Below are 25,424 nucleotides of genomic sequence, written 5' to 3'. Positions count from 1 at the left end.
GCAAGACCTCAACACTCTCCAGAAGACATAAGCCCGCATCCAGTCCTGGATGGCATCCAATGGCCTATGTCTTAACGAGCGAAAAATCAGAAATACTACTGGTCGGCACCAAAGAGTCCCTAAAAAAACTAGACAACAAATACAGCTCATTCAGCATTGAGAACACTGTTATTACAGTCTCTGTTGCAGTTAAAACCCTTGGTGTATACCTGGACTCCACCTTATCAATGGAAAGACAAGTCAGCACCATTTCATCATCTGCTGTACATACGACAAAAATCATAAATGCAGGGAAACCCCACCTGTCACCAAAAAACCGCCTCAACATTGCTAGAGCTACCATTGGCGCAAACTTGGACTACTGTAACATCCTACTCCTAGGCACCTCTGCCAATAACATTAACAAACTGCAAACTGTGCAAAACAACGCCCTTAGAGCTGCCCAAAGTATCTCTAGGAGAGAGCACATCTCTCAGGCGAGAAAAGATGCCCACTGGCTCCCGATCAAAGAGCGCATAACATTCATGGCCCTCACAATCACACACAGATGCCTCTCTCAGACCGCCCCAGCCTACCTAGCGGAAAGAATACATCAGGTACCTGTCCACCGACCAAAACGTAACCAATACTCTCACCTACTCTCAGTCCCAGCATTCAACAGAGCCAAAGCTGGCGGCACCAGCTTTGAAGTACTAACCCCAAAAGCTTGTAGCGCCCTCCCACTCAGCCTAAGAAATAAAGACTCTCTCACAGCGTTCAGAAAGGTGCTAAAGAACAAGTTATTCAACTAGACCAGGCTTGTCCAACCTTTTTGAATGTGGGGCCGAAGCATTAACTTTTTGTCACCCGGTAGGCCGGCGAGCCAAATGTTAACACCCTCACCCAAAGCAGTATATTCAAAAGCGATGGTGTGTGACCTTTGACACAATAGCATCACAGGCATAGCCATGCAGTCCCAAAGATAGCCTTTGGTGTCGGGGGCAGTGATCAAAGGTTAGTTTCTTGTAATTTCTTCCAGTATGTATGCGTTGATATTTCTCTGAAATAGTGGGGGCGACCGAGCATAGCGAGGGAGCTATAATGATCTAGGGAGAGTTTGGGGGGGGGGGGTCGCCCCCCAAGATTTTTTTTTCCAAATATGGGGCTGAAATTGTACATTTTGCAGCAGGAATGGTGACCAAAAAGCCATAACTTTACAATCAGTTCTAAAGGGGAACATGTACATTCCATGTCACCAACAGCAGTCCAGAGCATTGTAGAACACAACACATTTTAATGATCAAAGTGTCCACAGTGTAAGACAGCACTGTCACTGATGTAAAACATTGGCATGCTGGTTGTGCCCAAAATATGCCTCTGTAACAACATGTCTATACTGGCTGTTCCCAATTTAGGCCAGCATTGTCCTCTACAAAGCATGATTGATGCTGCCTGAGCATGTGCAGTGTGCCCAATACATATGCCAGCTGATTTCTGTAATACACATTCATTACTTCTGTGGTAATGAAAGAAGCATAATCCAATTCCAGGGGGCACCTGAGGCAGTAAAAGTCCTCCACCACGGCCCGGTTTATTGGTCGGGCCCAACATTGCAGAAAGAAATAAATTATTTGTGTCCACTGACCCGACAAACCATGAACAAATAAATAAACTGGGCAGGGGAGCCGACTGTTACGACCCTCGCCCAAAACCCCCTCTGGCAAACCCATTGGCCAGGTGGAGTCAGAACTCGGGCCTCTAGAGCCTGGCATCCTCTTCAAAAGCCCTCATGGGGCCAGTCTTGGCGCCTATGGCGCCTGGCTCATACACCATGAAAGACAATGTGCTTGGGAACTACTTTATTGTGTTGTCAGCCAACATGGAGGCATCCACATAGCTTGGTTCCTAAGAACCAAGCTATGTGGTCTAGTGTTTTGGGTGTGGTAGCCTAGGGACTACTTTACCTGGACTGTTTTGTTGGGGCTATTTAAACCACACCCGAGCATGACAACACGCTTCGTGTTACTTTGCAGCTTGCAACGTGACGCTCACCGTGTCCAGCTATTACCTCGGAGAAGCAGAACCTGCAAGGAGACAAAAGGAACATCATTAGCAGCAGCATCTTACCTGCAGTCTTCATCTTTAAACATCGCAGCTACTGAGAACAGCTTCCTCGAATCTGCACGCCTCCCGGACAGAACGACCTGAAAGAGGAAGATAGAGGCAACATTAAATAAAGCAGTAGAGACAATTACAAATTACGAACTGCTCAAAAAGGCTTACCTGGCTGGTCGCCTCTCGGCTGGCACCACTCTGGACATTCCACTCGCGCTGAAGAACACTGTGACCTACAAGGAAGGAAAACACAGGTTAGCAAAGGCAAGACTTTGCGGCGCTGCGCATAGCGCTTACTTACCGCATCATAGCGCTCTTAATGCACCATCATTTACCAGCGGGGCTCAACCAAGCCAGTTCGCCGCGCTGAAGCTCCGCATACCTAAGGGAGAAAAAAAGAGACATTTTTAAACAAAGAAAGGCATGCAGGATAGCAACAAAACTAAAGAACAGCAATAAAACCTACCTGAAAAATATCAAACGGGCCGGCGTCAGTGAAGTAACTGGACCGCACTTGCCCAAGAAAGACAACATGCCCCTGCAAAGAAGCCAGGACAGAGACCATGCCTAATTCTACCACAATGTGAGGAGAGGGCACCAGAGGGACTGAAATCATACGGGGGTGGAGGGAGGATACTTACCCCAGTCGGTCAGTCTTGAACACAGTCCTCCTGTATTTTCAGGCAGAACCTTCCCCGCAGACCACATCAGCGCAAAGCTGAGAAGCATACCAGCGAGTAACCCGGCTGGGTGGCGTCCCTGTGGATACCAGGTGAGAGCAACACCGACTTATGAATTTCCTGAGGGGTGCCCAAATATAGGAAGTGACATCACCAGCAGTTATATGACCGCATTTGCACGTAGTCGCCAACTTGGTGCGAGGGGGGTGGGGGTGCAGAACAGTAGAAACATTGGCTAGCATATACTAAAGTCAAGTAAGGAGGTTTAAGCCTTCCAGTTGCATTCCAGTAGGCCCATACTGCCCCTACTCCACCCATCTATAATCATCCAGGTTGTAGTAGCCCTTAAAATGCAGAGCAACACAACTAGGATGGGAGAACGAAATACCATCCCATCCTGTGAGTGTGTCAAACCTCAGAGCAAAGACTGTGCGTGTGCCTCCTACCTTGGAGCACAATCTCACTAATTTGGTGCAAATCTCGCAAGTGGGTGCATGGGAATCCCATGCGTGTGTGTGGGCTGCAGACCCCGGATCATTTGCTCACTTCTTCAGTGTGAAACTCTGGCCAAGGCAGTACTGTCCAAACGGTGAGAAGTGTTGTATTTTCAAATTAACTATGCTTAAACACTTTGGGTTATTGAATAGTGCTGCTACATTCTGAGTTATTCCATCCCTTTAAATGTATTAGCTCGTGTATAACCACAACAGTGTTGAGTTATTCTGATGATGATGATGATAATGAAGATGATGTTAGACTTGCTCAATAGTTCTGGTTCTGTATCATTAAATGTACTTCAGATCTTCAGAGTCTCGGGAGGATAGCTCAGACATTGAACAAATAAATAATTATTTATTTTTTTGTTCAATGTTTGCCGGGTCCGTGGACCTGATTAATTAATTTATTTCTGCAATGTTGGGCAAATAAATAAACCGAGCCGTGGCCTGTTACTGCCTCTGGTGCCCACTTTCAGGGGGCACCAGAGGCAGTAACAGTCCTCCGCCATGGCCCTATTTATTTATTTGTTCAATGTTTTCTGTACAACCTCGCGGGCCACATGAAATGGCTTGGAGGGCTGCATTGTGGCCCACGGGCCGTATGTTGGACAACCTTGCACTAGACTGTTGCCAGATTGTTAACCAACACTGTTCCTATGTAACCTCGGAACACCCCCTCAACACTGCCATTGAATTTGTATTACTGCCTCTGAAGTATCTATCCTAAATTGCATTTAAGTGAATATACTGTAACAGCGCCACAATGCCTTCGGGCCACTAGGCGCTTTATAAATCTAAATGAAAATAAATAAAATAAATGAGGCCTTAGAAAAATCTAGAAAAGAACAGAAGACAAGGAAGAGCTACGGTCAACTCTCAAGTAGACCTTTTCAGCAAAGGGGGGTGGGTGGGCATTGTAGGCAAAATACATTTTCGCAAGGCACAGGGCAACCAGGGTTGATCCCAAACATACAAACCCTCTACAGGATTCATGGTTTTCCTCCCAAAGCTACCAGCAATGGAACTCGGGAGGAATTCACTGTTAATAACAAAAAAGGCAGAGCTCGTGCCAGAGACCATACCCATAGAGGAGCGGCCTCTGCTGCTAAACCATGACACACCATTACAAATACCATCCCATGCCTCCCAAGTAGGGTGATGCATAACATCATTTGCCCATGCATGGCAGGGTGTAACATCAGATTCAAAAATTGGGCTCCTGGTTTGGAGCCTATTCTACCCAGGAGGGTTACCAACGCTTTGCAGCCAGGCCCCCCGCATACTCCGTGGTGACTCAGCAGCTAGAAGAGTCATTGCTCTCTAACGCGGCAGACGGTCTGTCAAACTTGCAGCCGCCTCAGTTTTGCCGTGCGGAGTCCTTAAATGATACCCAATCGGTCCAGGCTGAATTAGACACAGATACCTCCTGGGAGAGGATTACACAGAGACCAGCCCTTGTGGCTAGCGGATCTCTAAACCAGTGCCGGTGAAATGAATTAACCCATAGCACAGACGTCATATAGCACAGAACCCCGTCCTGATGAAGACCGTGTAAAAGATGAGGCACATCAAGCCCACCTAGAAACGGCTGAAACACCTTGGTGTAGACGCACTACTACCCCCAACTGCAGCACATTGATGCTGTTAACACAAGGATAACGATTTTGTGTTTTCTAACTTTTCTATGTGATTTTACAATGTCGATTTGAATTTGTATACTGTAATACGTGTATTTCGTAGCAAACCACAACAGAGGTTGAGTTTGTTGTACACACACAATTTGGCTGTTGTCCCAAAAATGTTTGGTGTTGTGTGGTGTAACTATTTTCTGTTTTTCGGTTAAATACCGTTTGATGTCTTAATGCTTAATTGTTCATTTATAGTTTGATTTGCACAGCTCGTGATATAAACAAATGAGACTTGTCTCATCAACAGAATATCGAAGAGTGATTCCTTCTTTATACATGCAGAGTTTGACAAGTTCTGGGAGTTTTGTTTTTTGAGCATAGTGTTCTAGGGTGTAACATCAGACAAGTGTGTATTATCCATGGTACAAAATGGATATTGTAAAGAGTTCCTTCAAAGACCACACAATCATCCACTGAAGGTCGGAAAAGTGCCCCCGGAACATCTCCCACTTTTGCAAGAAGAGATTCAAGCTCTACCTGCAAAAGTAGTCATTGAGAGAGTCCCAGCAGATCAAGTAAAGAAGGGCATTTACTCCATATATTTCCTTTTCTGCAGAAAAGACAAAACATCAAAGCACACAAATTCAGGATGACCACTTTACAAGAGGATATCGCCCCTCCTCAAAAAAGGCGATTACATGCCAACACTGGATATGAAAAATGCATACTTTCATATTTCAATGTTCCCAGGGCATCGAAAATATCTACAATCAAAATAGATCATAGACATTTCCAATTCAAGGTTCTCCCTTGTGGCATTGATTTGGTACTGCATATTCACCAAGGTGCTCGAAGTTGTAGCTGCACATCGCCACCGCAGGGGGATCACAGTTTATCCCTACTTAGACTGGTTGATAACCGGAACCAGTGCAAAACCATATATAAGACAAACAGAGGAAATAAGCAGACGCCTACACCGTCTAGGGTTTTCAATAAATGAGAGAAAATCGAGCCTATTCCCAAGCCAGAACAAATATTTCCTAGGGGCCATCCAGGACACGAATATGGCCCTGGCTTATCCAGCAAAGGAAAGAGTACAGGCTCTAATAAACCAAATCCAAGGTTATTACACCAGATGCAAAATAACAGTAACAAAAGTCATGAAGCTACTAAGCATGATGGTATTGTGTATTTACATAATCCCTCATGCACATTTCAACACGCGTTTGTTGCAATGGTTAGCAATCCAGTGGCCTCAAGCAAATCACGAGTGGGACAATCAAATAGTAGTCTCGCAGAACGTTTGCTCTCAAATGGTGAACAATAAAAAATATCTTAAAGGGAAGGACTTTTGTGAGCAAACCAATTCAGATAACCATTACAACAAACACATCCATGTCAGGTTGGGGAGCACATTACCAACAGCTCAACTCAAGGAAGGTGGTCTGCAAAACCGTCAAAAAAACACATAAACATGTTAGAGCTGCTTTCAATAGAAATGGCGCGACACTCTTTTCATGCAAGCCTGCAGAACAAGAGTGTGCTGATCAACAGAGACCACCACAAGCATGTTCTAAATACGCAAACAGGGAGGAACACACTCAATAGAGTTGTTTATTCCGGCACCAAAAATGTGGAAGTGGTGTGTTGAGAAGCAATTCCACTTCCAAGCAAAAAATGTCCTAGGTGTACTGAAGAAGCGAGCAGACAAGTGGTGCAAGAGCACGAGTGGGAACTGAACACCAACGCACTCACAGATTTTGTTTTTTGTTTATTGGTAAAAAGAATTCAACCTTAACAATTAAGCAAAACTAGCAAAAGCAATACAGTTCATATATTCACATCACAATATATTAAAGGAATAGTGCGCTCAAAAATATTATTGTCCCGAGCGTTCGGGCATGTGTTTTTAAGCATACGTTGATTGATGGTACAAACATTCCCCATGTACCTTACTGCAGTTTTCCTCACTTTTACACATGCGAAATCAGGCAGCAGGGCACAGCCATCTTGTGTTAATCTTATCCGTTGCCGCATCGCCCTAAGGTAAACTGCCCGAGCGGCACTAAATCATATCCCCCGCCCCTAAGGCTGACATCACCATTCCTAGCAATATTCTCTGCCTATCTCCATGATGTTACAGGGCAGTGTAGCCAAACGTGCCCAGTCATCACCTACGTGTTGACGTCAGTTGACACAGAACCCGGAATATCAACACACATCCTCTCACAACACAGCGCGTCTCAATTTTGAATACAAAACATTCTTTTTAAAAGAAACCGCAATACTCTGCAATTTATAATGTGCTTTTATTTCACAATAAACGCTCTGAGAACATCCGGCGATTGCCATATTCAACCACATTGGTAATTTCTTTCTTTGTTCTCGATCCACAAATGTTTATCGTGAGTCACACAGTGTTCCTTTTGGGTATAAGAAGCGCATTGGACGCACCGTGAATTGCAAGGCTTCGGCATCAGCTTGGCGCTTGGCCACTGTAAACGATGTCATGTTGCTCCTTATCGCTGGTACAGTGAAAGGGCACATCGGCCTGGGGCGATCGTCCCAAAACAGTGTCATTGTGATCCAGCCATTTAAGTGTATCTGCTGCTGCTGGCTAAAGAAGCCATCAATTGGTATGTGGAATCGAGGACATTTGCAGAAAGGCAGGATGTAGCTGTGTAGAAAACATAACAGAAATGTGTCTCAGTGGGCGTTCTTTATTCTAATTTATCAATTTACCCATTAATTCTGCACCGTGTAAAAACTAATGATGAACACAAATGTGAAACAATGGAAACACAGAGAAAACATCGTGGAAAGTTGGAGTCTACGATGTGGTTGAGAGGTTAGTGCTATGGAGTATGTTTAGCTCACAATGGGATGAGGAAGTCGACGGAAGAATTCGAAGAACACATAGACGGCATTTTAACTGAATATTAGCGTAGAATTTGGTGTCGGTGGAACCTGGGGGAACCCAGATGTGGACTACGTACCTTTCAGTGCTGGACTGCCCATTTGCCCGGGACAAAGACAAGTACACACAGGTTGTTTTTTAGTGTTGTTGCAATATGCCACAAACAACCCATTACAATGTAAGCCAGCAATAACGGTCAGATAATGAAACCTTGACTCGTTCATCTATAAAACCGTCTACAGGAAAACGTACATAATATTCGGCATTTCTATTCTCTTGGCGTAAAGCAGAGACTCCGTTCAGATCAAAAATTTTCATAAAATGAAATTACATGTTCCTTTATTCCTGTTTTGGAGTGGTGAACCTTATCATATTTCACGGTATTAGACACCTCCCTTCATTCATTCCATTTGGAATCCTCCCTTTCTTCTAAGGACGAAAAACAATTGAACCTTGTACTGTGTATGATGCGTGGGTGTGCACAGCTCACAAGCAAAATTAAAAAAAGAGTGACCTTCAATTCCAATGTGAGTGAATAGCCTTGCAGACCACAGTGGCATCTGAAATATTTTTGAAAAACAAATTGTTTGCTGGCATCCACCAATGCTGCGCGAAATTTCTAGTGATGGATTTTTTTTAATGAAAACAGTTTGTTAGTTTACATCCAAATGCCTTATTTTTAGTGTCCCTCTGGTGAACTGCTCACGCTCCCAGCGCCTCGCACAGCAAGCACCCACCACCTGTCAGCCCAGCCCGTCTCCCTGTTTTTAAAGCAAATCAGCAAATAGTTTTTGCAAGTAGCGAGTCTCGAGCCCTGACAAAATGTGCTCGTATGAGAATGTCAGTGCAAGCCCTGCTCCAACCTTAGTGCACAATCCGTCTCTGCTCAATGACTCATACCATCTCCAACCCCCTCCTGCCAGTCCGCGGTTCTCTGAACCCATGACTCCTGTACCCTTTGAACGCATCTGGTCCCCAGGCCCTACCCCCGCACCACCTCAACTTCATCTCCCATATACCTAATCAGGAGTGGTCATATGTTTTGGTAACACTGACCCCTATCCCCACTGGATTTGAAATCCTAAGACTTCGATTTGAGGGCCGCAAATAGTAGATAGGCCCCTCTGATAAGGCATCCGATAACGACCCCTATCACATGCCCCCATTAAAATATAGGTCAGAATGCACCTATTTCTCACCTACAACCCCCTTTGATGTGTTGTTTGGCTTACAGTCAGTAGTTATTGCGTGCCAAGTTTCTTATGCAGCCTAGGTCTCATTCCTTTGTGGGACGCGTATTTATTCAGCTATTTGGACATGTGCTTGGTAAGGCAACTGCAGAACCCCAAAGTTTCTTTCATGCTGATAGCCCTCTGACCCTACCCCGATCAGTGAAGGACCCACAAGAGCTTGACGAAAGTGTGAAGTGTGAAAGCACAGCGTTACACTGTATGGCATCCTCCAAAAGGCACTTCTTGCAAAAAAAATTGTCAAAGAGGGTACATTTCAAAAGACAATTTGAACGCTTTATTTGTACACTTTACGTAAACATTGTTGAACAAATAATTGGTAATCATTTGAACCGGGAAGTGAACTGTTCCACAAGGTCTGCTTTCAGTGTACAGGGCACGTTTGCAATGTTTTGTGGCAATGTATGTGTCCTAGGAACAGAATCGTGAGCGATTCCATGAGTATATGTCCAACACCGTCAAAGTGAGATCTTTTACAAAATCGAATTTCATTTCCTGGTATATTGGCTTGACCACCCATTTTTTGCTTCTTTTCGTAAAGTCCATTGTGTAACGAAGCATCCCAAAGTTTCTCGATTGGTCTCTCCCTACGTTCTCGTTATGCGCCAAGACTGCTAGTAATGTCAGATATTTCCTCCCGTCTATGTTGAAATGCAATCTCTTGGGCCTGTACTTTAGGCACATATTGTGGAACACCTCCAAATCTCACGTGTGACAGAATTCTGAGAGTCCCTTCAGATCTCTTGATAGAGTTTTATCAAACATGATCTTCTCAAGAGTTTTGTGTGGAGGTGAAGATGGAACCAACCACTTCTTGCGTTCCTGCTCCTCTGATAAAGGTCCATGTGCACATTGGTGAAAATGTTGGTTCTCTGTCCATGAGTGAACGTTGGAACAGTGGTGCATCAATGAGCACCATTTTTCAAGTAGGATTTCCACAGGCCCACCACAAGTTTTGGAGCTCCACCAAAGATGGTTGCTCAAAGAAAGGGACCACTGTAAAATATTTTCTGAACCAGCAGCTGTGCTTTTTTCATTGATTGAATTGGCAATGTGCCATACATCAAATTGATGGCGAATGTTTGGAAACTGCTCTTGCATGGCCTTTGCTATTGAAACATGCCTGTCAGTGGCTATGAGGTCTATTTGCATTCACCTTGATTGGAGATTTTGCAGGGATTTTTTAAAACCATGTTTCTCCATGGCCACTGAGGATTTACATACGGACAGAAAACGACCACCAAACTCACAATTATTTTAGTTTCCATGTCCTGAAAGTGGTATGTGGAGCACTTTGCTGAAAATCCGTGGCTGTCACACTGTCCATCGTCAGCTAGCCTGACCGTTTGTCAGAGAATGTCCTTTCAATTGACATTTGTTAAATTTTCCAAGCTTCACTAATAGCAGGAAATAAATATTCTCGTGGATATTTGTGGTACTGCGTTTTAGAAAGGAACTGGAGTCCCACAAATTGACAAACTGGACAACTTACTAAAAGTAGAGCCACTGAAAAGTAAAGCTGCTGCACACAGAAGATTTCCAGCTGGCACTTTGCCCAGCATCGGTTGAGCGGACCATGAAAATGTAGCATGGAGCAGGCCACTGGTGGCTTGGATTTTCAGGTTTGTGCCTTGTGATACACGACTCACATTCACCAATGGCTGCCCGCATACCCCCCCCCTCACTGGATGGACAAATTTCAGCATCAGTATAATATGTACCAGGCAGCTGTCGAATACAATGTATTTGTGCTCCTTTATTAGACTATCGTCCTGCATGAATGTGGTTTGTGACTCAACTGTGGTGGACATATCGGCCGAACAGGACACACTGAAGTCGAGATCTTTGGCTAGTTCCTTTGTCAATTGTGTTGAGGCTTCAGCGGCTGTTATTTCAGCTTGTGTTATTTGCACACGAATTGGAGAACCATCAATGTCGAATGTTTATTGGGTGGCCCTTTTTTTTGGGTGTAGATTGTGTGAAGGGGTCACTAATTAATTCAAAAGCATCTTCCTTATATTCAGTTTCTTCTTCATCTTGTTGAGTTCTCACATTGTAGCAATGGTCCAAAAACACTTTGCTTGCTTCGCTGGTCACATTCAATTCATTTTCTGGCCATTGGGCATGCGCATTTTGAGTCTGCTTATTGAATGGACTACTCCGCACCTCAAATATTAGTTGCTCCATGGTGAAATCTGTTTGGCAAGCAGCATCTTTGGTTTCATTTGTTGTCTGTGTCTTCATACTTTGTTTTCTTCTGGGCCTCCAGGAGATGGGTTGTAAAAACATGTTCAATGTAAATCCAACATACAGTATATAGCACTTTAGATATAAAAGAAAACATGTTATGAAGACAACACCAGCCCAAACCACTTTCTGTAAACAAAATTGTTTAGTTCCCCTTGTTTTCTTGATTTTCTGGGAAACCGTGTTCTTCACTGTAACGAAACCTCTGATCCATGTGTCTCCTCTTCTAATTCCCGACCTTGTATACATCCCTTGAATATAATATTCTTTCATTCAAAAAAAGTAAATAATTTTTTAGTTCTAATTCTTTCCTCGCACACATCGCTTACATACATACCCTTGTAAACTGTGTACGTCATTTAGTCAAAATATACATTTTGAATTTTACCCGATTGAGGTCTAGTGTACTCTATCAGAGATCATCGTGCAAAACCCACTGTTTCTAATGTTGCACTCAAGCATTTTGCATTGTATTCGGCATTAGGGAAGAAATTGTAACGTTAGAACTCAAATGGTAAACGTTTGAAAAGATGCTTGTTTATAATAATGTCACTGTCTAATAGTATCAGATGTAGGATATACTTTCTTTCATTCACTGGAACTGTCAGTATGGATACCTCATGCTCTGGACCAGCTCCAAAGGATGATGTAATTGTAGTTGAAGTCCCAGCATCCCCCTGTAACACAGTACTTGTTTAGTGTGGATGAAAACCGTGAAATTGAACAGACACAATCAGATGTAGTCAGTGGTACATATCAATAAAAACCCATAAATGAAACATTATGTAAACAAATGACAGGATACGTAAACTATTTCATATTGTCTAAAATCCCATGCATATTACATTTCTGTAATTGAATAGTAAAATAAAACTACCTGATAGGCGCTCAAAGTTGTTGTTGATTCCGGGAAAGAAATGGATGCAGAATCTTGCTCCTTCATTTTCAGTGCATTGTCACAAAGTTGTAAAGGGAAAATTAGATTTGCATTAGATATGTGGGAAGATCCAACTCTCAAGAATACAAACTTCAACAAGTCTGTATGGCTCACCATTGTTATACTGGACGTGTTGGTGATGTCATCACTACTGATAGTCTGTGCTTCAGTAAATATGCTCACCTAAACAAAATGACATGTGAAGCAACCAATTACGAAAAGATTGTGCTTATTTTGAAGGGCGCTATAGCATCGTTTTCTGTGTTCATAAATAATTTACTATGATGCTCCTAAAACCAGGGACAGATGTGTAGCAAAATGGGGTACAGTTATAAAGCAATACAATCTGGTAAATATGCAAAGTTTAGTAAGAAACATTTACACCAAAAGTACCAATGCGTCCATGTAGTTACCTGTTCAGTACCCCAAGGCCTTCAGCTAAATCATGAACCGTGACTCACCTGAGGCAGCGTGTGCATGAATAGAATTGGAATTGCATTTGGAAACAGTTTACGAGGCGTTCTGAGTTCATGCTCCTTTGTGTACTGCGATTGGTCGTACATATTCGTGGTAAATTGCAGGCTGCAGATGCAGAATCGATCACCCCTCAAGTCCCCCAAGACATCCTGGGCTCTACTTTCAAGTTCTTCTGGCACAAATCAGCAATATCTGACCCATTCTCTTATTAGATTTATATTCCTCGGTAATATATGCATTATTGTGCCCTTAGCTTTGGTATGGGTCTTAGAACGGCAACCGTAAACCATACAAGAAGGCATTGTTGAAAATTCTGTAAAAAAAAAAGTCCACATCGTTAAATTATTTAGCATGAATGTGTGAGAAAGATGGAATTATATCATACATTTTTCTATGCAATGTTTGTTTTGGTCACAGAAGCAGAACCTGTGTAGCGTAGCCGACTGTACACTAGGATAACTTTCATACACGATTGATGTGACGCAAATCGTAACGTGGTACTCGTCCCTTGAATGTACTATCATGAATCAAAAGGAAACCTGCTTATAGATATGGTCCACAAAGGATGCAATTCTATCACATTTGACACTGATGACAATTGCTATATATCGAGACAGAACAACAAATTAAACGCAAGTCAATGGTAATGGCAATGTGATGAATGAACATTACACTACTGGGTACATTCGTTCAAAATAGATAGAAATTTAGATATCGAGAAGAGATGATTAGGTGAATTGCCCTTACTTTGGCCAACAAACAGTCAGATTCAGCAAGCATGGTAGTTAGTAGCAGCAGAACAGGTAGCGCGATCACAGGTTGACTTCCAGTGCTCAGAGATGTTCACTGGTAGCACGATGACGAGCTGACTTTCAGTGGTCACAGATGTTCTCAGGTAGCAATATCAAGGGGTTTATAAAGAATTAAAAATGTGGGTGTGTATGTGATTGAGTGACGTGTATATGGCGTGGTCTTATGTGGATAGCAGGGGGACGGCCTGCTTCAGGGGAGCCTGCCTGAAGACACTGGGTCTAGGGAGGCCATGTGAACAATGGCCCCTGCGCGTAAGATACCTTTGAATTGTACATGGTGTTTGGCACCTTGGCCTTTCCCACCCATCCAGTCAGCCCTGCCAGGACAAGTTAGCGTGTCCTTGATTCACTGAAAAATGTAAACAACCATTCATAAAAGTCCAGTTGTATTTTATTTTGTTGCTGATGTTGATGGCACAAATATACTACACATTATATACTTTGGGTTGCAGCACAGTGTGGAAAAATCCCCTTGTACTGACCGCTGTCACTGGGGAATGTGTCTCTAATGGCACCAAAGTCACAGGCGGGTATTACTCATTGAACGCTGTGTCCAAGCGTCCCATGAAGCCACCATGTAAACGCACGATAGGCCACCAGCCTGTACCACCTGTGTAAGAGAAAGATACAAACAGTATTTAAATGAAAAAGATAAGTGTATCAAACCTTAGCTGAAAATGCAATCTTGTATCCTATGGCGTTTGTGGCACAGAGAAATATAGTTTCTTGGTTGTATGTGAAAGACACATAAGATGACCACTATGATTTCCCCAAATCGTGAGTGATGTATAGAATTGCAAGACTACATTTATTTGGCAGTGATAGATCAAAGTTATGACAATATTGGAGACAAACATGAAATGTAAGTGGCCTAAGTGACATCACATCTAGAGTACACTTACTCATTACTTGGATTGAGGGCAAACTGTTGCATGAAGTTTGTGCATAAGCACCATCATAATCCTCAACACGGACCGTGTGAGGCAGGCTGCCGTGAAGTCATGCACCTCGGTAACGTATTGCGGCCGTGTCTTGTCTTCTGATCTGAAGAACAAGCATCCAGAGTTTTCTCAGCAGTAGCAGTTCTCCTCCTCGGTTGGCATTACCTTGCACCAATTGCAGGTACACCAGATATGCAATTAGGTTCAGGCTCTTAATCTGGTGATTCGTCCTCCCAACTGTTGTCCGAAGCCCCATCGTTTCAGCATCTTTCTCTTTCGAGTAATTCCGCCTCGGAATACTCCTGCTCGTACTAGTAGGGCTGTATTGTTGCCATTATGTGACAAAATGAAAATAGATAGTAATGATAGTACTAGTATCTGTTCGCACAGGCTACGAGCAACGAAGATAGCTGAACAGAGCAGAAATGAGCCACAGGATACACAAAAAAATACAGTGAAACGATTGGAAAAGCAAATCTGATGTTGTCTGATGAGAAGCGGTCTGTTTATACTTATTGAGGAAAGAGGTGTCCTGCTTTTTCCATGGAGACACGTCATTAGCTGGAGCACAGAGAACGTTGACACAAGACATGCATTGGTGTTGTGAAATGGGCCGTACGCTTCTAGTGGTGTCAGCCTCAGGGGCGGGGAATATGATTTAGTGCCGCCAGGCTAGTTCACCTTAGGGATATGCGGCTAAGATTAGCACAAGATGGCCGCGCCCTGCTGCCTGATTTCGCATGTGTAAAAGTGAGGAAAACTATGGTGTGGTGCATAGGAAATGTTTGTACGATCGATCAACGTATGCTTAAAAACAAATGGCCGAACACTCGGGACAATATTTTTGAGCGCACTATTCCTTTAAAAGAATGACAATCAAATGACATTCAACTAACAATAATACTTTGAACCCAGCTAAAATTGAATAAATAAGAAAAAGGAGAAAACAGGATGAGAAAAAGACACACATACTGGAATTGGGGCAGTAGCAAAAGAATAAAGAGAAACTACTATGGGGCACTGCTCTACAGTCTGCAGTGAGAGTCTACTGGGTGGACAGGCAAGAAAGATGGGAGGCTGCACAGCCATAAAAGATGAGTGGGATACCTCTGAGAGAACCAAGGAGATGTCTAAGGATAAGGCCCATGGTAAGAAACAGGAGGAGAGGGAGCGAAGAAGAACTTGAGGGAGGGTCATCAACAAAAAGCTAAGGAAGTGACAGCTATGCAACACTATATATAGAAAACTACAAAAACTGGAGGGAGATCTACAAAAGACTGTTGGAACGAATGTTTAGCGTTTGCTGGAGGAAAATCTACAGCAGAATTCTGTTGGAGAGATCTTCACATGGTAGAAGGATGGACAAGTTCGAAGGATTGTAGGACAGTACAGACAGCTGTGAGACTGAAACAGTACATTATATGAGTGAAAACAATAACAGAAATATGGATAAACAGTTATTGTAGACCTCTTAGGAGACGGGAATAGGGACACTGAAAAGAGAAAGGAATGAAAAAATGTACTTGTGCTGTGGAATTGTATGACAAATATGAGATTCTGTTGTCCAGTTTAATGACCTTAGCATGTGTTCATTAACCTAATATATAAAGGGGAAAAACCGAAATGCTCTGTTAGATCCTTCTGTGAGATGTTGGTGCTAGTTTAAAAAAGTTCTTCAAACTGTTTCTCTTTGATTTGATTGTTCCTGCTCTTTGATTTGTGTTTACCTGGCTTCTCACATTTCATCACACTGCTTATTTTCTTCACAGGCAAAGAGATTGTTTGATGTCTTACATGAGCCATTCCAGAAGACCAAGAATTAGCAAACCATTGGATCATCGTCAAAAAACATTTTGGTCCCCAGTGAATAACCAAGAGACAGCTCAATCATAATCGGTGGACAATAAATGTTCAGGTGGGGTACATGATAGCTTAACAATGTTCAACAAACCAAATATAACCAGCAGGTGTTTTTTTTACATTTGTCATCGAATGGAAAGAAGGGAGTGGATATTTAGGAATTGGGGTATACTTCATAACCACGACGTACTGGCAAAGCTTCACAATTAATATTTCACCACTAGAGTCCACAAGTGCCATTCATTTCGTTATGCCATAACCAACGTTGACCCCAGAAATGCCAGACACAAGTGCTTCTTGTAATTCAAAGGATTGAGAGAGAGCCAATCGTTATGAAACAACCAACATTTGCTGCTGGGAGCCATAAAATGACGAACACATATGTGCAGCTAAATGGAATAAAGGGTAATCAAGACAGACCCCTTTACCGGTCTGTGGATTTAAAGATAACCAACAAGGGACTCTGAGTGAATTAAGATTTCGGCAATGGACAATGGTGTAAAATCCAACACAAGTACCAATCGGTGAACTGAGAGACCACTGAAATGGAAACCTAAATAATATACAACACAGGGGGATTGTTCAGGGTGTTCTGATAATCCTCAGATACCCATGAAATTGCCACAAGTGCTCTTCCTTTTGATAACTTATTTACACCAAGCTTTAACCATCTAGCAAGAGAAAATCAAGTCGACATGCCTCAATGTTGCTGCCACTGATAAATCCACAAACAAACCAAACGGATTGCATTAAAAAGCAAACCTAGTTTTTCAAAATTCTAGTGATGCCACGTTCTCGTTAGTAAAATATGCATCACGTGACTTACAAAAGAAATAACGTTCAGTGGAACATAATGTAGAAAAGAAATCCTGACTCCGCTTCACTTAAGGGGCCCTGAGCAGTATGTGAGGATCTGCTCCCCTTTGCATGTTTTGGTTTCTGTTCGTACTGTACATAAGGAGGTGCTTGTAAACACTAGGAGCGTTCCATCAAAGTTAGGTTCATCTCCAGGTGCTGTGCCTTTCTGGCAGTTTTCTGATTATCCCTGATGACAGCACCCTCTTATGGGTTGCTTGTAGATATTGCCTGATTGTTCATGTGCCATATGGCCGTAAGAAAAAAGGGCATGCTGTAAACATGAAAAGGGCACACAAAGTAGCCTGATTTGGGTGGAAAAAAAGACTTGTAGATAGGTTCTCGGCCCCACTGCGTACCGTTTTATGCAGTTCAAAGTAAGGCTAATGCCCCACTTTCTGTTAAACAAGCAAATGGGTAAACTAGTTGATATGTTAACAATACTATATGCAATAACTGGTGCTGTTTAATGGAACATTGTACATGAAGTATGCTGTCAGACTCTGGACTGGTTCAACTATGAGCTTGCTCTTTACAAATGTAATTTCATAGTTGCCAATGACAGTTCCTCAACACAGTTTCTGAAAACCCACAAGAAACAGACACTTGGACAAGATTATGAAATCAACAGAAGTTCAGATCTGTTGGATAATCTTCTGCTGAGGATGTCTACATTAGAACGAGGGAGAACTGCTCACGGAATGGGAATACTGTCCTGTTCTGTTGCCTTTTGACTTAGTTTTCTTTTGATGGAGCGCTTCACCAATTTAATAGGCATATTGGCGAGGGAAGATGCATACAATGGCCATAGACTGTTTCGTAAAAATTGACAAAGATAAAAGCAGAGATAAAGAAAGAGAAATAACTTATATGGTGGAAGACTAAGCAAAATGAGCAGTGGGATGGTGATGGAAAACGCAGGCCCACCAGAAGAACATGGAGAACCCAGTAGCCAGAGACCATGAGGCTATGTGAAGTAAAGAATGGAAATGGCCTGGAAAGGAGGGAGGTCTCTCATATGAGACACACCATATGACATTGTGAGGGCAGCGCAAAATGCAATCCTCAATAGCCAGAGATGCCGGTAGCAGGAGAGCTGGTTAGTCTGCTGCATACCACCCATGATCACTTTCCTCACAGTCTTCACCATCTCCCAGAAATCTGGGTAAGAGCAACCACGGGGCTCTCATATCACCAAAGAAATTACAGTCCTCGAAGGCCAAGTCCAAATATCAGCTCATGCTGTTATCTGTAGGGCATCTTCCTTGCTGGAGGGCTGTATGGAGTTACAAAGCAAAAACAACACGGGAGCTAGAGTGGTTGTGTGGGCATGGAGTCTAAAGAGGCACATCTGTGGAATGCGATTGAAGCTCCAGTGAAAGTAACCTGTTGTGCCAATGCCCCCCCCCCCCACCACCGTACAAGGCTGCTGCCTCAAGCATCATACCAGTATAGGAGTGTTCTTACTTCACAGCAGATGCCATCTCTGCATCATGCCACCGCAAATCAACAATATGGACGGCCGACTGTAGACTACTTTTTTTTTCTCCCATGAACCAGGATGTCACTTGGCAAAGATCTATTGCCTATTATCCAGCAAGTTAGAGGTACTTGGGGTTCAGTATTCTATTGAATATTACAGTGCGTGACTGCATGCACACATAATTATAAGAGATAATATTGAGACTCTGCATACGTTTTTGCTGTGGCTCCTTATGTTCCCATTCCAGTAGTATCCATATGCGTTTGTGATTGAAGATGACGATTTATGGAAGATCATGCACCAATGTTTTAAGAAAGGCATGTCAACAAGGAGCCAATCTATCAGCCACCAAAATCCATAGCAGATAGGCAGCCGATTGCTACATGCCTTGTAATGCTTCAGATCACGGCTGGCGACACCTTGATGCTACCTGAGAGTTTGACTAGAAATCAAGCCAGAGGCTCAATGATTCATAGGAAGAGGTTGAATAACTTGGGCAGTAGTGTACACCACATGTTAACCTACATCTGCGTTTATATCTGAGTAAAAGAGTGATGATAAGGTGGAAACCCAGAGACGTCTGATGCAGTATAGAAGATAACAAAGTACAGCAAGCTAGATTATGTATGATACATAGAATATAACTGTTCTATTGGAAACACGTTACAGACCCATTACAAGATCTCCTGGTTATCATCAAGTGATCACATCACACTGCCTGTTGTCATCCAGCAGCACTGCCTGTTGTCATTCAGCGGGATTTACTGGGTGCCATCTAATGCCCACTTTGGCACAGATGGATGGTATGCAACACATTAAAAGGACTGCAAGGCAAAGGTTCACGGGTACGGATTAGGTGCAAACTTGTGCCCAATGCATTACTGATTGACAACAAGTGCACTCAAGGAAAGGAGGGGAGCTCTGCTCGCCCATGGTAGCGTACATGGGATATATGTGAATACTGCGCATCCATTACTGCACAGCCGAAAATGTCCAGTCCATTACAACAAATCTATGTGAAAATAAATGTAGGGGAGACCCCCTGCAGCCCCTCCCCTTCTCCCACTTTAATACCATAACTGCCCCTCCATATTTTCGCATAGATTTGTTATCTTTGCTACATTTTCGGCCGCGCAGTAATGCTATGCGCAGTAAACGGGTGATACCGTTGGCATGTACTGATTGTATATCATCCAGTGCTTAGTGCAGTACTCATGACAAGCTTGCTCAGTGAATGATCTGCGGTATACTGTCTGCTCCTCCTGGGTTAATATTGCCATCTCTCTGTTCTGATCAGTGAGAGCAGATGCCTACCTTTTAGTCATTCTAAGATATTTGCAGCAATGATTATACATGTTGTTCAAACAATGCTGTCTGACCTCATCTGCTCTACTACTTTAGACCTGTACCCTTCACCACTTCAAGTCCTCTTGTCACCATTGATGCTGATAAGTTTTCATCTGCATGAGGCCTCGGATGACAAACCGTGCAGCAACACCTTATAGTAGGCTTTTTCCTTCATGGTCACTGTTTTAATGTTTATGCACATGGTTATGCGATCCTAGATCAACACATGAAATCTCACATGAAAATCCTTAGTCTATGTGGTCGATGCAATACTGATCTGATATCTAGAACGAGAACTTCAGTCAGGTCCTGTGACAGCCAGGTGAAGGTTTGTTAGGGCCTGCTTCCTCACCAAGACCAACCAGGTGAAAATCAAAATTATGCATTTGTGTTTCCAGATAGTTTTGACCTTTGAAACAACTTCTATATTGTTTCGTCTTTATGACAAAATCACTCTGCTTCTATACATGGGTTTCTTTTGAAAAACAACTACTGTCTGTGTGTGAGTATTGGTTAGATATAGCGCCATATGTAGTTCAGTACGTGGATGAAATTGAGTTTTCAAGAACGTTTTGAAATAGCTATGATAAAGCCTTTGGTGTGGGTGAAACGTTTCGGTTTGCAAACTTTTTGTAACTTTTTTAGGGCTTAAAAATAAATTTTCACTGCTTTTAATTGTAGTCTTTGTCATTATTACAACAATTAAGGTGCGTTGGTAGAGGATGTCAGGATGCAGCAGACTCCCTCCGATTTCTGGGAGGTACCCCATGCATCTTTCATCCTTCATGTAAATAAAGGATTCCATATTTTCCACCTTGTGCACTTGTCATGCTCACCTCACACTGGGACCTCTTCATCTACAATCTCCCTTGTATTTAAAATGATCCACTACTTCAGCTATACCCTTGAGGAATGCGACTGACCCCTGCCTTCTTCAGATGTACCACGGTTCTTGTCTTCTTTCTTGTACTTAAGGCATCGATGATGCACCATTTCTGCCACCAACGCCTGCAGTGTCTTTGTAGAGTCCATATTTCATATTGTTCTTCAGGTAAGCTCTGGCGGGTTGCAGTTGGTCATAGTCCTCATTCCTCGCTGCTCTAAGCAGAACTGCATGCTTTTTGCACTAAGCAGACAGTGAGGCCAACTTATTTTATATGGCAGAAGCGTGCTCTGCAGGACCACTGGTACTTATATACTCTAGTCTGTGTGGTAAGGTCTTCTGCACAATCTCAATGTGTGCACGGCATGGAAGTTCTATTTTCAAAATGCCAAGGACATCTGGTCTCTGGATAGTTTCTTTGTTATGGGGTCAGAACGCTGGGAGACGAGCATCAAAACCTTCCATTTTCCACTTGGCTTTCTCATGCAGTGTGTTCCACGGTTCAGAAGTTGGAGCAGATCTTCACAGATTTATTTAAAACAAAGGCTACCTAAATGGTCTTTGAACAAGCTCCTCTGTAAAGCAACACTGTGGCCCCCTACTGCTTTCTCCTGGCATTGCGTACTACGCCTTGGAGCACATTTCTCAAGTGTCAGGATTTAGTCCATCTTCCACACTCACTGCTGCCTTTGAGAGACTCGCCACCCACAACCCTCCCACAAGCATATACATGCATAGAGGCAGCAAGCTTAGGAAGTGCTGCTACTGACCAAACCTATTTGCAAAGGTATAACGTTCTGGGTGATCATTTTCTCTTTGAATGATTTTATTTATGTAGGGTTATTTTAGCACCTGCTCAGTTAATGTAATGTGTCATTGCCAATTAAGTGAGGGTTGGGTGAGGGTTAGTTTTACCTGCATTCTCTTTTCATTTAGTTATCCTGAATGACTAGAAAATTTCTTGAGCAACTGAGTTTAGTCCGTCTTTCATGTCACTGCTGCATTAGTGACACGACCACCATCACCCCCAACCCCTCCCCAACCCCCAATTCATTGAGGCAACAGGACACGTGTCTTAGGCCACCAGCCAGATAAGCCTGGCTGCAACCATCCATCCTGTGCCCAGCCCCTGGAAAAGGCCTCCATTTTAGATATTATTGTGGGCTGTTCTGCCTCCTACTAGATGCGGACAGTGTGAAATCTTTTTTAAAAAATGAAATCTTTATCACATGATTCCTCTGTCTCGAGATTTCTGTCTGAAGAATTCTCACATTGCTCGGGTCTACCCTCGTTTTCCACAAATGAGACTGACGACCAAGTTGCTTAAGATCGTTTATTTGTTAGGCCAGCAGTAAAATAAACGTTTTTCTGTCCACAACATGACCCTTTAAAAAGATTTAGATGCATTGTTTCTGACAAAAACCTATCTTACTAATGAAAATCTTTTGGTGCTTGTGGACCTTGTACCCTACAATTAGAAGATTATACCTGCATCATAAACGTGGAGCTGGGGTCGCAATCATTTTCAAACAAGAACTAAAGCTAAATTGAACTATTCACCCATCATTATCTGATGCAAACTTTTTGCTATTTAATATAATAGCTCAAAACAATAAGACACCCAATCTGTTATTTAATGTACAGTAACCTTTCACCCAAAGTCTAATTTAATTAATGTGTCGTAGGCCATGCAGCCATCCTCTTGCTCGACAACCCAAAACTCATAATCTTAGGAGACCTGAACTGTTAGTTTCATAATGGCTTTACTTCTGAAACGGCCACATTATTAATGTTGTCACATGATCTGGAGCAACAACAACAAAAAAAGATCACAAAGCCTACTTATAAAACTGAACATGTTCTTGACTAGATTTTTTAAGGCCTAGTAAAGACTGTGACCGAAGATCCGATTTCTCTAATTTGCACTCATCAACCAGGGATTCCTTTCATTATATTTGAAGATTTTACATCTTCCAGAACACCAGCTGTAACAATTATGAAAGATTAGAAATTGATTACTGGCACCCCTTTTAAATGTTTCTAACGCATTAAATTAATGATGAGCAACACCATAATATCTTCTAAAAAATTAAAATATTTCCTGGTCTGGCTTAGTGAAGTAGCACCTCCTTTGGCAGTTTTTAGGAAATCCAAAACTCCCAGAAATGGTTGGTTTGCACATGAAGTAAACACTCTGCAAAGGTGTACAAGAAATGCTGGGAGAAAATGGTGACTTGCTCAGTCGACAGAAGACTGCCTGAACTATTAATGACATCTGTATCATTATAGATGAACCATATTAAAGAATTTAAAAAAAGCTTATTTCAGTAATAAGATTACCAGCACTCAAAATATATCCACGGAATGTTTTGCCATTCAAAACCTGGAAAATGTAACTTGATATACTTTGCAGGTAATCCCATTGCAAGCACTGGTTGATGACCGTTCCACCTTTTTTTTTATTAATAAAAGAGAAATGATTAGATTATAACTTCTGATAACTAACATTTCAGTGACCTTCTGAAACTATGGATGTACCTTCAAAAGTCTTAAAACATTTTGAAAAATCACATCGCCTAATCTGGTTACATTACTCTTCATGATGCTCTGGCTCTCCACGTGATGTAGTAACACCCAAGTTGGCTAAATAACTTTTTTCTGTACACCCACACGTGATCTACAAATTATTGAATTCCTCTATCTAATAGTCCATGCCCGAGACATGGAAGACGGCTTTTCTTTAGACTACTATAATAAATATTGTTCTTTTTAGACTTTGGAAGCTTTCAACATATTTGCCACTTTCCATTCTTAGCCAAATGGCTCAAAAGAGTGACAAATGAACAATCTAATTTTTGATAGTTTAGCAATCTACTGGACGGTCATTTAGTGGTTTCAGACCTTGTGGTAGCATTCAGTTAGTGACAAGAACCATACTAAATCAGATCTGTCCGGAAGTGGACTCCAGTGGGGTGGGTGCCCTGCTGGTGTTGGTTCTATTGCCTGCGTTTAATACAGATGACCGTGGCATCCACTCAGCATGCAAGATATAGCATTCTCCTGGTCAAAATCTTATTTGCAATTTAGACAGCAAATAGTTAATTTAGGAACCTATTATTCTAAGCTGCAAACCTTATCAGACAGAGTTTCTCAGGGCTCCTCCTTGCCCCACTACTTTTCAATCTGTACATTAAACCACTAGCACAGATTATTGATGATAAAGGTATTTTTTTCTAAATTGTGCAAATGATACCAAAATTTAAGTGAAGCTGTCGGGAGATCACACTTTCTCCTCCACTCTTCTTAAAGAATGCCTAATAGTAAAGATGTGGATGGACAAAAATTCCCTTAAAATCAATCCTAACAAAAAAATGTTTGGTCAGTCAATGAATTTTCTAACTCCTGGGATTCAACTTTTTTGCTAGGAACTCTGAGTGAATGCCCTGAACCAGCCCCAGTTGTCAAAGAGCTTGTCATTTCCTTGGACTCTGAAATGTCTCTCGCTAGGCAAATTTCATCAGTGGTAAAATCATGTTTCCACCATATATCTAGGTTAAAACATATTCTTAATTCTCTATCCCTTCCAACAAAGATGGCTATTAATCGTTTCATTTCATCTAGACTGGAGTTTGGCAATTCCATCTTGGACTTCCAACGCAACAACTCAGCTGTTTGCAAATAGACCAGAATGTGGCCACAAGGCTGCTATTTCAGGTGAACAGATCTGAACATATCTCCCCATGTTTATGCTCTCCCCATTGGCTTCCAGTTAAAGATAAGATTTTGTTTAAGTCCAACTGTCTTGTTCATAGAGCTCTCCATGGACATCAGGCCAGTATCCTTACTAAGAGATTGCACCCTTATCAGCTTAACTGTGTCCTACGGTTGTAAAAAGCCTCTCTACTCACTCTTCCTTGTAAGAGACTGGACCCGTTCAGTGGGAAACAGGGGCCCCTTGCAGCCTGGTAGAGGTGGCTTACCATGGTTCTTACCAGAGTCAATCCTGCCTCGTAGTTGGGGCCAGAGGACGGCCCCAGTCTCTTCTCCCCTGCATACTCCATATTGAATTAAGGTGGTGCCACTGTCAATCACTCCAGACCATGCCAATTCGATTCTGGCCTGTCTTCCGTTTTTTATTTCAGAACTACCCATACAGAATGCCCTTCAGCTGCCAGAGCTAGCAGCTAGCTGAACTGTGAAACTGGCCGTCCCAGCAATGTCTCCAATGCCACGCAGAAGCAATGGGATTCACTGCAGTGCATGAAGGCGCTGGCAGAGAGCAAACATCAACTTGCCCAGAGCCCCAAACCTACTTTGAATGTCACGCAGGAAAAAGGGGGCAAGGCCATAGGATGTTTATCAAGACTCACAGCACGAAAGCCCATCCCTGGGGAAATGTAATTGCAGAGATTGGCCCCTAGGGTCAGGTGAGGCACTGGATCAATGAGCGAAAGGCTAGAACCAGGACAGGAGAAGTATAAAAGACCGGCCAATGGACAGCGTGAGGGGGGTGTTC

The 25,424-nt window shown here is 42.7% G+C and overlaps 1 protein-coding gene across 1 annotated transcript in view; it reads left to right on the top strand.

Annotated features, from left to right (window-relative positions):
* ERCC1 (ERCC excision repair 1, endonuclease non-catalytic subunit) overlaps window positions 1-20,700 on the top strand; it is a 333,113-nt gene extending 312,413 nt beyond the window's left edge. Inside the window, exon 11 of the mRNA XM_069628983.1 lies at window positions 16,250-20,700. Coding sequence (XP_069485084.1) covers window positions 16,250-16,303 — 54 coding nt within the window. The 3' untranslated portion in view covers window positions 16,304-20,700. The remainder of the gene's footprint in view (window positions 1-16,249) is intronic.
* Window positions 20,701-25,424: the final 4,724 nt, after the last annotated feature.

This window comes from Ambystoma mexicanum, chromosome 12 (assembly GCF_040938575.1).
Source record: "Ambystoma mexicanum isolate Mex_15411 chromosome 12, UKY_AmexF1_1, whole genome shotgun sequence".
NCBI classification, from domain to species: domain Eukaryota; kingdom Metazoa; phylum Chordata; class Amphibia; order Caudata; family Ambystomatidae; genus Ambystoma; species Ambystoma mexicanum.
This window is presented reverse-complemented; position numbering and strand designations above follow the sequence as displayed.